The following is a 17,090-nucleotide window of genomic DNA, read 5'->3' on the forward strand; positions in this document are numbered from 1 at the left end:
CGGTTAAAATTTGTAATATAACGAAATTGCTTGTTTATAGCAATACTGAAAGTTTCTTACTAAACTGTGAGAAACCTTCAAAGAAGTTAGGAAATTTTTCGACAAGTGATGAATCTAGTCTTAGTGCCAATTCTCTTGGACCGCAGCAACGTTCAATCTCGGGAAATTTTCTGCTAACTTCTACTTTCATCTCTAGACTTTTGCGCGCCGAATTTCATTCTGAGCACAGAGAATGAAACTAAAATCAACACAAAACAAGGGCAAAGTCAAAAGGGGATTAAATGGAAAGATGTAACCTCGTCAAATTGCTAAAAACTTGATTCATTATTCGCTTTATACGAAACAGATTTCATTCTAATAAATATTAAAGTATTTTCCAAACGTTTGAAAAAGATATAAATATGAAATTGCTACTTAAAAAAATTAATTTTGGATTTAATTGTGAAGCATTCGCAAATATCGGGATAACGAAATCTATTTAAATGAAAAAAATTCTTTCATTTTATCTTTCTTTTTTATTCTTCGTTTAAAAATTTATTTCATTTTCTAGAAATCGAAGGGAGAAAAATTATTTTTAATTTATTAAATAATTAAAAACATTAATAAATACGTAAGAAGTTTAAAAATTATAATGTTCCACTTTTTTAAAACAAATATTTAGAAACGCGTTCAAAATATATTTATCTTATATTTTCCATTCTTTTGCGAGAAATTTCTAGAATCTTAATTACGTGAAAGCATTAAAATCTCTATCTTGTCTTTCGATTTTACTAGAATTTTATCCGAGATCTCAATAATAAAATGTTCTTAATCACGATAAAAAAATTACGAAATATTAAAACGAATGTATAACACGTAGAATATATCCCTCTACTTTTTACTCATCCTCGCTTGTTCCCATTTTCTTTCATTTTTGCCGTTGGCAAACTACAACCAAGCCAGTGAAACATAACCAAAGATGAAGAAATATAAAAATATAAAGTTTAAAATATAAAGATAAAAAAAGCATGTGCTCTGACATTTAATAATAAAATATACGATTAAAACAGTATAATTAAAAATTTTACAATTTCATGATTTGATTAGAAAGTTGTAGTATTTTCATAATTAATCTTTCATCATTAATCTGAATCAATTCTTCAGTTCAATCAACTAAAGATTTTAAAAAAGAATCCACAGAAGATTCTGTGTCTCTTAATTCTCAATAAGACATCGTCTAATAATTGTCATAAAATTATACTGTTCTTGTGGTATTTTATTTTAAAATGAACTTCAGAAATTATATAGTTTAAAATGTTCAATTAAAGATTTCATCCTGAATCCTCGTTATTTGGCATAATTACTATCGATTTATATTCCAAACGTGGCATTTTATTTCCAGAAAAAATTAATGAATTATCAAAATATCCAAAAATTTGGCATATTTATTATCTCGATATCGACACGTATATCCCAAATATCGTTTCAATTCTAAAACAAAAATTACCAAATTATGAAAGATTTAATAAATCCAATTCTGCAAAAAAATATAATTGATCAGAAGTTATTAATTTAGGTTGGAAAATATCATATATTATAATCATTTTACGTCATTTCACGCCATATTTCTTGCGCTTCAAGCTCACCTGTCCAGCGAACGAAACGAGGGACGTGCGATTCGATTCATGCACGAGGCAAGTTTCTGTGGATCCAAGTTTCTCTCTCTCTCTCTCTCTTTTTTTTGCGATAACGGCCTATTTCTTACAAGAGGTGCATCGCAGAATTTAAGGAAACGATGTCACGGGAAGAAACGGGGGGGGGGGAGCAGATATCACCCTGCAGCTATGGGTTATGTATTTCGTGCATGGCGAGAGGCATCCTTTTCAAAGACTGCATCCAGATGCGACGAGGAGGAGAAAATAAAAATAGGGTTTCCCTTGAGGGGGTTAGCAGGAAGCATCGAAGAATGGATGGTGTGATGCGGACAATTCGTCATGGCATTGCCACCCTCCTCTTCTCGAGGTAAATCAGTCGCGTCTTGTTGATGGATTATTCTCGATATTTTTCTATTATCAAGCCGTGTACTCTATCAAACTTTTCCCTTAAATTTTTTTATCATTGTAATATATTTATATTATACGATAATTGAGAATTCCCTTTTAAATTTATTCTTTCCAAATTAAATGTGTAATTGATCGATCGATCGATGAAAGCAAAGAAGTACTGCGTACGAATAATTTAATCATTAGTCGTTGATTAGTTTTGGGTTAAAATGAAAAGCAATTAACCCTCCATCAATTTCTAATCAATCTTTATTCGAGATACTTTATACACACTACGCTAACCGTACAGGTTAATCACAAGGGAATCTCCCTTACACGGCTTTGTTCTCCACGGTCTTCTCGCTAGAGACGGAAGAATGAATTACATTGACTAATAATATAAGTGCACACATGCATCCGTATAATCCGTGTCACGAGTCAACGTTTCTGCGAGCCAGCTCGCCTCGTATTATAGCGATAAAAACGAATTAGAAATGTATGTTCAATTTCCAAAGCTTGTTTAAGTTGGTAAAGATATACGTATAGGCATTACACTCGAATAATACAGTATTAAAAGCTTCATCAAATTGCTTGAATGTATATACATCTCTCTCTCTATATATATATCTCTGATTATTTTCTATAAATGAGACGTTAAATATGTAAATTCATAATTATCTGTATTTAATATCGAATATTAAATCTTTCTTAAATTTTTAGAGATTAATAGAATGACACATTCTCCAAAATAAATCTTACGAGGATTGATGGGTTGTCAAAAGTCTTTATCGATTGCATATTCGTACGGAACATAGAATTTCACTATAAATATATCTCGCTTTGAAAGTTTAGGCTCGCCCTATTTTTTTTTTTTTTTTTTTTTTTGCTACATCGACTATGTAACTCGTTCACTTCGAAAATCTATAAAATTTACAGCTCGGATAATTTAAGTAAATTAAGTAAAAGTAAGTTACGAATCAAGCGATTCAACTCCAATCGTTTATTTTTTTCCCGATTGGAATTTATTTTACACGAGTGATTTTAAATAACTCGATTAATTTGTTTGACCGACTAAAAGTTTCTCGCATTTAGGCATTTAGGCATTACACTGTTAAAAAAGTAATTAATTTATAGGTCAGCTTAATATCATAATATCAACTTTGTCGTTTCAATGTAACGAAACGACTTTAAAAGCATAATCCATCTCGAAAGATCTATCTTAATCTTTCTGATACGAACATAATAATTTTCGAATATAATAAATTAAAAATAGATATCCCATAGTTTCAATTAATTCTTTTGATTAAACAAATTCCATTTGATAAGAAATTATTCCTTAATGAAAAACTCGATCTTGCAATAACTTTCCGAGTTATTTTAAACTTGCTTGAAACCACCAATAACAATTAATTAATTGAAACCGACGATGTTAATTTCTCAAGTAAAAGAAAAGGAAAAAGAAAAAGAAAAACGTCCAAACTCCTAGCGAAAAATTACAATAGAATCGTGAGCGATTGAGCTCAAGCCATGCGAAAGTGTTCCACGAGTAGTTGTTCTCTTGAAATCAGCAAATTCTGACAATGTCGTCGCAATACTATGTAAGAAGCTGTGTCTGTCATTCATCGGCGACATTGTCGATACAACGGAAGGCAGCTCGTAGTTTTGGTTCATTCTTGGACGGAACGAAACGAAACTGGGAGCAGCGTTTTCACATAATATTGGAACGATGCCTGCTCGCTATGTACTTGTTGCCTCTCCTCTCCACATCTCCACAAATTCCTCGCCTCAACCCCCTCCACGGTGGATCCCCCTTCTTCCGCTCTTCCCACCCTTTCGTCTTTCCATCCGTCTTTCTCCTTCTCACTTTATCCGTATGATCGTGCCATTCCACGGCGATGATCCTCCGCTTAACGGGGCTTATATACCAGCTACCCTTCACCATCCTCTTGGCACACATATACACAAGGAGGATGGAGGAGTCTAAGGCGTGTGCAAAGCGGCGTTGATTACCGCCGATATATTTCAACCTCTTGTTTATAGTATATGGAACAAGAAACTTTTTCGATTCTGAATTCTTTCATCGTTTCTTTCTTTTTTCTTTTTTTCCTTTTCTTTTTAATTTGGAAATTACGGGATTTTTTCACGGGACAAAGAGAAAGTCGAGAAACAATATAAACAAAGGAGGTACTTTGGACGGATGAAATTTAACTGGGACTCTCTTTTCTTTTTTTCTTTTTCTTTTTTTTTTGCATGCAAGTTCTCTTTAAACTTCGATGGATCGCGCCCATTTTTTATGAGATGCTTCGCTTTAATGCGGCAAACAGTTTGCAAGGATGTTTTTTTTTTTTGGTTTTTTGCTAGAAATGAGACGAATGGGAGGACAATTGAAGGAAATAAAATTTACTTTGGTAATACGGTTTTACGATGATAGATGAAAATTTTTTGTCAATTTTTTGATTAATCTTGGAAGAAAAATAGAAATTATATACATCATACACAAAATATTACATAATATTATTCTGTATAATTTTAATTAAACGATGTATAAATAAACGTATGAAAAGTGTATATAATTAATTTCTTTATTTTTAACTCGTATAGATTGAATTATTATGCGATAACCATCGTTTCATTCGAATGTTATCAAAACATTATATTTTCGAAATAATTTATAGAACACGAAGGAACGAAATGATTTGGAACTAAAGCACCTATTGCGAAACCAAGTACCAAGTTAATTAAAATATTTTCACGAAATGGAACTAGCACACTTATATATATATATATTCAAAAGCATGATCCGCGAACTGTTTTTTTTTTTCTTTTTTTTTAATCAAAAAAAAAAAAAAAAGGATTTTTCATATGCCCATAGTCACTTCTCACATCTTTCCGTTTTCTATTTCGGTTCACTCGAGCTTTCTCCCGTTGAATTCTCTCTCCTTTCATCTCAAGGTATTCAAGAGGAACTGAATATCCGCCACGTGAGTATCGTTCATTCGAGAAAGAGACTCTCGCGTAAATCCTTAACGCAGAAATGTACACCCCAGCCTGTCACTGAATTCAACTATTCCACGTGTCTTCGAGAGAAAATGCCAATGTAATAAAATATAGAAAATATTTGTACGAATGAATTATTTCCCACGAGATATCCTTTTAAGATGCAATTTTTATTAGATAAAATTAAATTTATCTATTAAATGGATTAGTATAAAAAATAATCTTTAAGAGTTTTTTGACTTCTCAAGTTATAATTATTTTTCTAAGGGAAAAGTAGAAGTGGAACGTTAGAGGTGAAAGAATGTATAATCATAATGCAAAATGTTAATCTTATTATTTCAATATATCTTGATTCAGTTAGGAAATTTCTTACGAAAGTTTAGAATACTAAATATGAGAATAATTCTCAAGAGCAATTTTTTCGCAAGTGGACAATGCGTGGAAGAATGGATGTCCGAAAGTAACTTTCACCCTCGCAACGCTGTTCATTAGCGAAAAATAACTTTCAAGCAGAACTCTCAAGAATTTTACTCTCAAATGTATTCACGCCAAAGAATGAATCCAGATGAGCCACAAAGAGAAGAATAAGGTTTTTTTCCTGATTTCGATTTTAAAAAAACTATCAAATGCAAAGGAATTTAATTTAATGGATTGAATTTCAATGGGTTATTATATTTTCGAAAAATAAATGAAAAGTTTTTAGATAGTAGATTTCAAAAAAATCGAATATGATATCTCTTTGAAAAGGAGAATTTGAAAGAAAAATTTTCTGCACTTTTTATTTATTTTTGGGCATAAAATAATCTTCTATCAATAATCCAGTGGAGAATTAATCAAACTTTTTTCACCTCGATTCCGATCTTTTCAGAAACGAAGCTACGAATGAAAATATTATTCTTTTTTTTTATTTTTTTGCATATAAAATCATCTCTATTCTATTGTCCTACTCACCCAGCATGGCACCTAGAAAATATTTCGTACACGAACGAAATGAAAAGTGAGATGAGAGCAAATTTTACATATTTGATTCAAATGGATGACATGTGGAGGTAAAAATGCATGAATATTCAAAACGCGTCATATAGTTCATCATAAGGCATAGCAACTTCCATATATGAATGCTGATAGTTGTTAGACGAGAGATATACAAGATAATGGACTATCATCTACGCATTAATATTCTAAAGACTCATTTTAGTGTAAAAGAAACATGAATATTTTAAAAAAAATTCTACTTTCCTGCAAAGCATTCAATTTATTAAGTGTTCACCATATAAGAAAAAATGTACAAAGTTTATACATTATTATATATACATATATACCTAAAAACACAATTACTATATATATATATATATATAATGGATTAGTATAAAAAATAATCTTTAAGAATTTTTTGACCTCTCAAGTTATAATTATTTTTCTGGGGAAAGAATCGTAAAACATTAGAGATGATATGATCATAATGCAAAAAGTTAATCTTATTATATATTGTAATACAAATTTCAATATCTTGATTCAGTTAGGAAATTTCTTACAAAAGTTTAAAATACCAAATATGAGAATAATTCTTAAAAGCAATTTTAATATATATATATATATATATATATATATATATATATATATATATATTAATCTTGTCATTTGTTATTTTGTTTATTTGATAAGAAAAATTGAATTGAGATATTAATATTTCAAATTTCTATTTATAATACATATTCGTTGAATAACTGTTTCATAATTACAATTATCTTTTTAGAAAGGAATATGCAATTATTATCTACCGGTTGAAATATTAATAAATTTCCACGATTCTTGCAAAGGTTGAGCCTTCTCAGGAGTCGTTTACTCGCATCTCGCAATCCGTATTAACCGACTCTTGGTAAAATATTTATCTTTACTTACCTTTATGCAACATACACATTTGCGTTTTTATTACAGAAGCTTTTGGAAACTGAGTCTACTACAGACTTTAACTAAGTGCACTTGAAATTTTTTTCTTAGACCCACAAGATCTGGGTCACCTGTGCAATTTCACAACACTTTAATTACGAATCGTCCGTAATTAATAAAAAATAGAAGACAATTATCCAATAACGACGCCGCGATACAAAGGAGTTTAACAATTTTTTCATTTCCACCAATCTACCATTTCTCCATTTATCTGAAACCTATCGTACATTAACGTTTCGTGCAAAGACACTTTCGATCGTGATTGTACATTTCCTTTTTTTTTTTTTAAATTTCCCTCCTCTTCGAGCGACTCGTTTGAAAAATATCGAAATACGAGAGAAATGGAAAATCCTCGCCGAGCGAGGGGTGTCTCCGGCTGTTCGACTCACGGTTGAATGACCTTGATGAGCGGGCATTACAACTCATTAGACAAAATGGATACTTTACCCTTGTTTCGATGCACGAGTTGTTGCGGCAACCCATCGAGCACCCTTTCCTCGTCTAAAGTACCCTGCAAACGACCCCACGCTACGTAAGTAAGTACCTTACTCCTCGGCATTCGGCTCTTACTCGATACTCGTATCCTCTTCGAACTCGTTTAAATACTCTCTCAAGTGTCTTTTAATCCGTTTTAATTCGTGAACCGATTTCTTCTAATTTTCATTTAAAAAATAATAATAATAATTATTATTATTATTAAATAAAAATAAATATTTTTTCCAAGTGATTCTAAGGGAAAAGAAGATAGAAGAAATGGAATAAGAAAATTTGTATTTTTAAATATTCTTTTTTTTACTCTGATTATTCAGAATTAAGAGTTGCATATTGTATAATAATTAAAAGGAGATCCTCTCAGGAGGATGAGAATTGAATGAGAATTGTTTCATGAAATTTAATATAATTGAAGAAGTAGTAGAAGTAGAAAATGTTTTAAATATGATATTATAGTGTATATATAATTTTAAGTCTTGAGAGTTAGTCTTGTAAAATAATATATTTAATATGTCAATATTTTATAATATTTTATAGTAACGAAATATAGAGGAATCAAAATCTACAAAATTAATATATCCTATTCACAATATGATCATAAATATTGTAATACTTGATAATACTTTTACAAATCTCTAATAATTTATAGAATTATTCCACAGATTTTATAAATAATCATTCACATTATCATACATTATTTTTCTATTATTTAACAACAAAATTATCTCACTATTTAATTATTTTTCCTTTAATTTGGTTAATTTTTTAAAGTATCTAATAATAAATAAATGCTTATGACAAATTTGAAAGCATGTTTCTTTTCCAAGTAGAATATATTACATTTTGATTCATTATGTTTTTTTTTGTTGGTGATTAAGCTCGCTGCAAGTTCCAATTAATTATAGGTAGTTGGCTCCTCTTTACGAATCATTTCACTTGCTAGAGCTGTAAAAAAGAGATGCCGCCATAACGAGGACAAGTATTTACGAATCATTTCACGGTGGCGCAACTTGAAGAGAAAGCCTACTATAACGAGGACAAGTATTTACCCTCGAGAACATTGAAACAATGGATCTCATCTCTCTATCTTTTATTCGTGTGACTTCATTGTCTGCGTTCGGAGAGACCCGTTCTAATAATCTTAGAACGATCTCATTGATTTGCAAATCTAATGTCCAACCTAAGACATTAACTATATTGCCCTCTGTAACGTCTTTCCCTAAATCAATAGTTGAAAACAAGTTATATTTATATTACATTTTTCCATTCGTTTCATCCAATCTTCGATCATCGATCTTAGAAGTACGTTAATCAATGCGACGTTATATTGAAAGGAATAATGTATTATAATATATGAAACTGAATTAAAAGGAATTATTATTCCAAGTTTCTTTTCTTAAAATTTACAAGAGTATTCCCAATGAATTTTTTCTACAATTTTATTCTTGATGTATTCTGAGTTATTGAAATGAATAAAATTATGTTAAAATTGAACAATTTCAATATTTTCAACATTTGTTATTTTTAATGAAATTGATTAATCTTTTTAATATTATAAAAAATGTAAAGCTTTTAACAGAAATTTTATAAGGAAAGAATTATTGTAAAATATTCATTTATGATGGAATCCAAGTTATTCAATTTAAAAATTAATATTCAATATAATAATCAAAATACTAATAAAATAAAAATATAATAATAAATAAACTATGGATATTTATTATAACTATGTATATTATATAAAATATATTTATTTAAATGCATATTTTTACAATAAATAAATAAAGAGATGAGATTTGGATAGAAATATATTTTTTATTTTACACATTTTTATATTTTTTGCAAATATTAAAATATTAATAACCAAATCATAAAGTAGTTAGCAAATAAAACATTATTGAAATTAGTTTTTAAATTTTATTCTAAGCATTTTATAAAAAAAATGCTTCAAAAAGATTCAGATTTTAATGAAATATGTAAAATTAACAATGTTTTAAAAGATGAAATTATTAATGAATAAAACAAATTATGGCACAATATTGGAGAAATTCAAACATCCTGCGACGTTGAATGAATATTTTTGGCATATAAATTAATTTTTCCTGCATAAAAGCAACATTATTACCTGAAATAAAAAAAATATATTATAATTACCTATTATAATACAAATTATAATAAATAACAAATAATAATAATAAAGAAATTCATATATTTTATATATATTTCACAGTCTAATAATAACAAATTAATAAAACAGCAAAATACAAATTTATCTTTGAGATTTATCAGTTGAGATACTCGATTATATTTTTCTCTCCTCAAAGGCAAGAGATAGAGAAAAGTAGATGAATATTTTGCAAGATAAGCTCATGAATGAACGACGTTAATCACATCTTTCACAAAGTTGGATGTAAAGGATGAAGGTAGCGTTTAACCAAGGGGTAGCTACGATCGAGTAGCTAAATTATTTAAAAACGAGTCACCCTCTTTAAGGCGGAGGCCCATCGTTTCTTCCCTCCTGGCGACAGGGACCTGCGAACGGAGGAATGGATGTGGTTCCATTCATGCTTATTTCAAGCTCATTGTGCGCCCGGTGTATTCAGCCTTTGACTTGCTTCTCGTGTTGCCACTGCAGCAATGTTTCATAGAGAGCAAGAGGCATGCGTGTCACTAGCTAAAATCAGGAAATACCGCTGTCACATTTTCTTCGATGCTAACGAACATTACTAAAGAAGTAACACTCTTACGATTCTTATTCTTCTTTCGTAGCAAATCGTGTCACGTCCCATTCCTGATAATTTTATTATCATATAATTTATTTTTAAAATAAGAAATTCTTATATTTTGCTCGAGAAAGAATACAATAATTCAAATATTCTATCAGACTGATGGATTTTTAAATAATTAAAATATATTTTCAAAGATTTAATAGAAAATATGTAAAATATTAATAGGATATATGATCAATTATTATAATATTAATTACTATTGGTAAATCTGCATTACCTTTGTTTATCCATAAATATTTTATCAAATTAATATGTACATGAATTTAACTTGAAATTAACTTGTACTCTAAAAGTCTTCTATATACTATTTTATATTTAATTTCTAACATATCTTTTTTTATCTTTCTTTTTTAAAATTTTTTTTTTAAATAATTAAGTTACACTAATATAGTAAATAGAATATACAGGGTATTAATATATTTATATATTCATTGATTCTGAGAGTAAATATAAAAATTGGTATACAAAAATATAAAAGTTTATTTATTAATATATTTATTGTTTTCTACAATAATTGTGTAAAATGATAAATAGTAAAAATTCGTGTAAAAAGAGAGTTGAAATAATGGCTCAGGGAGACAAATATTTTTTTTGACCAACTAAGAGGTTATGTATATATTGTGACAACATTAATACGAACAATATAATACTTTCAAAATAATTTTTAGGAAACGAGAGAGGCAACGGGAACGTCTTTGTCGCATGTACAATCAAGTTTTAGCGGAATGCTCCCAGCTTAATGGAAGCTGGCCTGACCCGGATGATCCACGTTGGAGCAGTGGGGAATATGTAGAACTTCTGTCAGAATGGTTTCCGTCAAATATTACCAACGGAACGATAACGGGGAACGCAACAACCTTATCAACCGGTAACATAATTAAATTTTTCTCGATACTGTATCACTTGTTTGTGCTTAATTAAGGGGGGGGATTTAATAATTGGGCTGGATTTTAACTATATTCCAAATGAAATTAGAAAAAAATTCTAGAGAAAATTTGTATACCGTTTAATCTTCGTAATTAAAAGACGCAGGTGCAATTGTTTTTTTAAACGCAATTTTGAACAAGTTCAGAAAAGTGGAAATTATAAAATTTCAAATATTTCGCGAGATATTAATTTCTTTTAACAATTTATATAAAAAAAAAATTTTCGAAACTCAATAATTTTCAAATTTTAAAGTTTAAAGTTCTTTTTTGCTATTCAAAATTCTCAAAATTCAAGAAAACAATAATTTGCGTAAATTATTTAAAAATTTTGAATCTGAAGATTAATCTATTTTTAAGAAAAAGTTGCATTCATAAAATGATAAAGATTGTTAAAAAACGTAATATTTTTTTTTTAGAAAAGAACTGTAATTCAGCTTAATTATTAGATGCATTTCGTATAATTCAAATTATTTTTATATGCATAATAAAATATTATTTTTTTTAATTATCATCCGTATTTTCACTGTTATATAATATATATATATATACATGTATAATTCAAAATTAATTTTAGTTGAAAAAATACACATATGTACAAGTAAAAACAAATGGGATGAATATTCTATATATATTAAACAGCGGAACCTTTCACACCTGTTCTACCACCCTTCGAACTATGGCAGACGATACTGATCGCTTTCTCCCTCGCATTATGTATACTATTAACTGTCGGCGGTAACATTCTCGTCCTCCTGGCATTTATCGTAGATAGGGCTATAAGACAGCCGAGTAACTACTTCATCGCCTCATTAGCGGCCACCGATATGCTTATTGGTAAGTCTCTCGTCTCTCACCTAATAAACAAACATATCCCTCGCGTTAACAATAATTCGTATTCTACTTGCTTGCAATTTTTTTTTTCACTTTCTTAACGATAAATCAATTGCACAGCACGACCGAACTAATAACTCCGGTTAACTCAAATTAACCTCCTAATCGTGACGTACGACGTTTGTTATAACAGGAACTGTATCCATGCCATTCTACACGGTCTACATTCTGATGGGATATTGGAATCTTGGACCTTTGCTCTGCGATTTATGGCTGTCCGTAGATTACACGGTATGCTTGGTATCCCAGTACACGGTACTATTGATCACAATCGATCGATTTTGTTCGGTGAAAATAGCAGCCCAGTATCGCAGCTGGCGCACGAAAAATCGCGTGATCTGGATGGTTACGATCACCTGGATTATACCGGCCTTGCTCTTCTTCATCAGTATCTTCGGCTGGGAGCACTTTATCGGTTACAGGGACCTAGATCCCGGCCAATGCACCGTTCAATTCCTCAAAGATCCCGTTTTCAACACCGCTTTGATAATCGGTTATTACTGGACCACGCTTGTTGTGCTTTTCATCCTGTACGGCGGTATATACAAGACGGCTTACGACATGCAGAAGAAGAGCGAGGCCAAACAGAGGAAGATGCAATCGATGGTCGCCCTCAGCGCGGGCGCGATGTCGGGTATGGCGGGTCGGGCGGCTGGCATAGGCATATCGAAGACGCAGAGCACCCTTTTGAGCCAGGATAAACCGAAGCTGAGCGCGTCGGGCGACGAGGAGGGGGGTGGCGACGGTTCAGGCCAGAAGACTTCGTCGAAGACTTCCGGAACCATGGGCGTGACCGACTCGACGGAGAAGCAAACAGGAGGAAGCGTGGCCCCGACGGAGACGGAAAAATCCGAGCGGAGCAGCAGCCCAGCGTTCGATTCGGACGAGGAGAGCACGATGGGCCCTGCTTCCCAACAGCTCGCCAGCATCAGGAAACGATCCTCCTTGGCCGGCCTGGTAGCGCAGACCGGCGCCCTCCCGGTTTTCTCCACCAACGGCCACTTGAACGGGATCGTTCCTGCCAAGGCCGATCTGAACGTGCAAGCATCGAAGAAGCTCCTCCTCCCCGTGGCCGCAGGCCCGACGTGCGACATGGCCACGCAGAAAGCTCAAACGTTGCCGAAGATACAAGAGTCGAGCCTCTTGGACACGGACAACGTGCTCGAACCGGACAGGTCGAGCAGTCAAACGTTGACACCTGAACAGTCTCACTGCAACGGGGACGCGACCCCTCATCAACGACCCCTCACTTCCGCCGAGACTTCGCCACCCACTCATCCCGCTTCCGCCCGTTCGATCAGCGGAAGCCAACAGAACATCATACCACCGCCCACGCAGTTTCGAAGCAGCCCCCAAGCGTCCGACAGCCCGTCCACGTCCTCGTCCACGGACAGACCCAAGTCGTTGGTCGTGTCCTCTCACGGGACAACAGGTACTTTCGACATTCTGACCGGGTTGGACGGAGGGGATTTGAGGTACATGGACGAAAGTTCGGTTATATTGCCCAGCCCATCTTACGAGAGTCCATCGTCTTCCTTCTCGTACAGCCTGGCGAATCCCCTTTCCAGCGCCCCCTCGTCCCCCATCCTAGGTAATATCCCTACCTCGTCCAACACCAGCTTGCTGCAGGCAGCGCTGATCAGAGCCACGGCCCAGCAAGTGAGCAATCAGCAATCGGCGGGGGGCAAGCAGAGCCAACCGATAATGTCGAACGCCTCGAGTCAAACGCATCCTCCCCGCGTGTTCATCACGCAAAAGTCGAACGTCGCTTCTCAAACATCGCCGACGGTGAGCAAAGTGCACACGGAGGTAAGCGTGAAAGCGAAGGACACGAAGCAGCAACCGGTGACAACGATCGTGAGCACGCACTCGGTGGAGAAGAACAACGGGACGAATCGGTACTCCGATCAAGAAACGAGGATCAACCCTGCGCAGAATTCGTCGTCCAGCGGTAGCATGGTGCCCACGATTTCCGGGACGACGGGGAACGAGCAAGAGACGGCGAGCAGGAAACAGTCGAAGAAGAGGGACACGAGGGGCGGCGAGGAAGGTGGCTCGAGGAAGGACTTCGTGAAGACGATTGGGAAACGTTTGAAGACGAAAACGCAGAGGAGGGATCCTTTGTTGAGCAGGCAGAAATCACGGACCGAGAACAGGGCTCGGAAAGCTTTCAGGACGATATCTTTCATTCTAGGCGCATTCGTCGCTTGTTGGACACCGTATCACATTTTGGCGCTAGTGGAGGGTTTTTGTACGAACAAACCGTGCACCAACGAGCATCTATTTATGTTCTCGTATTTCTTGTGTTACACAAACAGCCCCATTAACCCGTTTTGTTACGCATTGGCCAACCAACAGTTCAAGAAGACTTTTACGAGAATATTGAAAGGTGATCTGCACATGACGTAAAGGAGGAAGGGGATTCGATGCGAAGAGAGGAGTAAATAAAAGAAGAAAAAGAGAGAAGTAAACATGCTTTGAGAAAATAAGGTGAATAAGGCCTTCCGTTTAATTAAATACCGAATTAATATTTAAACCAAAGCCATTGTTTAATGGTCAAATTGGACAATAAGATTAGTAGGATGACTTGCGATTTAAACGCAGGCAAAAAAAAAAAAGTACCGTGTGCTTCGTGTATATAGTAATAGGATGCGTTGGTGTAGTTTTAGACTCGGATGTACATAATGTATATGTATGAATATTTGTTAAATTCTGTGCAGGAAAGCATTAAAAAGGAAAAAAAAGCAAAATGTAGAAAGAAACGTAACGTATTTGTAGTATTTAGATAACTGTGCGTTATTATTACAGTAATAATCGCTTTACAATAAGTGCTTCGATGATGAAAACATCAAGTTGAGATATTTCTTTGAAAGAAAGGATATTAGGTTTTTTTTGAACGATCGAATCGTTCGTCGTCGGTTGGAAAGAAAACAAGAGGAATGAGAATAAGATTAGAATAGAAAGACAAAAAAAAATCACTTCGCATCGGAATGAACAAGATATTTTCGAGACAAGAATGAAGAAAAAGCTTTAATTAATTTTCGCCAATCGTAACATGGCCATTGTATCGTTGCACGAGCCTTTAAAAACGCGGATTATGCTTTCATCTGTTCAACGATAGACAAATATTTTTTACGAGCAACGAACCAGATCGAGATGGCTCGTTTCGAAGAAGTACCAAAGAGACAAGGATTTTATTATCTATGTACACACTGCCTTGGGGTGGCCTACTGATACACGGGCCTTCTTTCTCCGAATTCAGTTACATTTGGTGCTGTCCTCGTGAACGAGCGTCCAGTGGATTTCTAATCGATAATGTTTGCTTTCAAACATCACACTTGGAACACACTTATACCGAATACTCAAACTCCGACGAAAGGAGTTTTTGAACACTCGTCGATAACACTGGTATAATTCATTTTAGATTTTATCCAACGTGGAGATCGCGCGAGGAAAAATTTTAGTCTTGGTAAAAAAGAAAAAAAAAAATAAATAAAAAGTAACAGTGCATATATCATCAAGAGGATACAAAAAAATATTTTTATTCGTATGTTTCAGAAATTATACATATTAAAAATATGAAATACAAAGAAATATGAAATGTCAGAAAAAATTTAAATTAATAAATAAATTTATAAAAATATACCATCTCGATTTCGATGATTTTTGAATATATTGTTTAAATTATTGTTTAAATAATTTGAAAATTTTACTTGTCTGTCTGTTCTTTATTAATAATCTAAGCTAACTCAAATCCAAAAATCATGAAATCAGAATAAATAAAACCAAAAATTGAATAAATATTTATTTGACAATTCAATGATTTTTACTAATTTTCTTAATCCACTTTAATTGTCATAATACAATTCAACTTGATGACAATATATTAAAAAATCATCAAAATCAGATGGAGATATTTTTTTTTATAAATAATTACCTAAAAAATAATGAAATATTCTTATCAATTGATATAACTGTTAGATGCAATAAAATATAATAGTTAAAAATCTAAAATAATTGTACGCCAGTGTTATTAATTCATTCGTAAAATATTCGTCGTAATAAGTGATGAGCAATTTGTACGAGTTACAATTATACACGTTTGTATAAATGTTTCATTCGTTCATAGCTACATATTTTCAATCTTCCTTAGACGCAAATATTAATTATTTATCAACATTTATTTCGACGATAAAAATAGACTTTCGTGAATTTCCATAGATTTTATAATGCAATAGATTAACATTTTGACTGAGTATGCTTTTTATTAAAAAAAAAAAAAAAAGAACATATTTTTTAAAGATACTGTCGAAACATTTAAATTGATCTCACGAGACTAATCCAATAACGATGTACAACTTTGATACTATTAATCGAGCTTTTCCAATACAATCACTAATTAATAAAGAAAAACATTATCCAAATCCCTAATCCAAAATGTCATGTTTTGCGAGGGATATATTTTTAAATAAACGACTATACCGTACGACAGAAGAATTTTACATAAAACCACAGTTACCATTCATGATTGGGATTAACTCTCTTACATACACATAGAAAATGATTCAAATGCGACAATGTCAAATGTCAAGATCAATATTTTTCGCTCTTTTTCGTAAATACGTACGTTGTGAAGTTACTTTTATAATACTAAATAGCACTTTTATGCAATATTGCATATTGAGCGAAGGAAAAAAACTGGCAATATTTATATTTCCCCATGATTTAATCATTTTCAAGGGTTTGTATCTTTTTTACAAAAATCCAAGTTATCTCGCACGGTAATTTACGTAAACTACAATTTGCTCGTAAAAATATAATTTTCATATTGGTGATGTTAATAATTGTAAATTTACGATGTAAAGATGAATCATTCTAAATGATTCAGAATGGTTAAATGTATTTATCAATCGTTATTATGAACCATTATACGTAATTGGCATGGACTCAATTTCATGTAAATGTTGAAACGAAATTTAGAAACGCGATTTTCTAATTATATTGCATCCTGGTTAAAAAAAAAA

The 17,090-nt window shown here is 32.7% G+C and overlaps 1 protein-coding gene across 1 annotated transcript in view; it reads left to right on the plus strand.

Annotated features, from left to right (window-relative positions):
• Positions 1–15,667, plus strand: part of LOC412011 (muscarinic acetylcholine receptor gar-2) — a 56,262-nt gene extending 40,595 nt beyond the window's left edge. The window contains exons 3-5 of the mRNA XM_006558358.3: positions 10,918–11,117; positions 11,815–12,009; positions 12,200–15,667. Of these exons, the coding sequence (XP_006558421.1) occupies positions 10,918–11,117; positions 11,815–12,009; positions 12,200–14,475 (2,671 nt within the window). The 3' untranslated portion in view covers positions 14,476–15,667. The remainder of the gene's footprint in view (positions 1–10,917; positions 11,118–11,814; positions 12,010–12,199) is intronic.
• The last annotated feature ends 1,423 nt before the right edge of the window (positions 15,668–17,090 follow it).

This window comes from Apis mellifera, linkage group LG9 (assembly GCF_003254395.2).
Source record: "Apis mellifera strain DH4 linkage group LG9, Amel_HAv3.1, whole genome shotgun sequence".
Classification (NCBI taxonomy): Eukaryota; Metazoa; Arthropoda; class Insecta; order Hymenoptera; family Apidae; genus Apis; species Apis mellifera.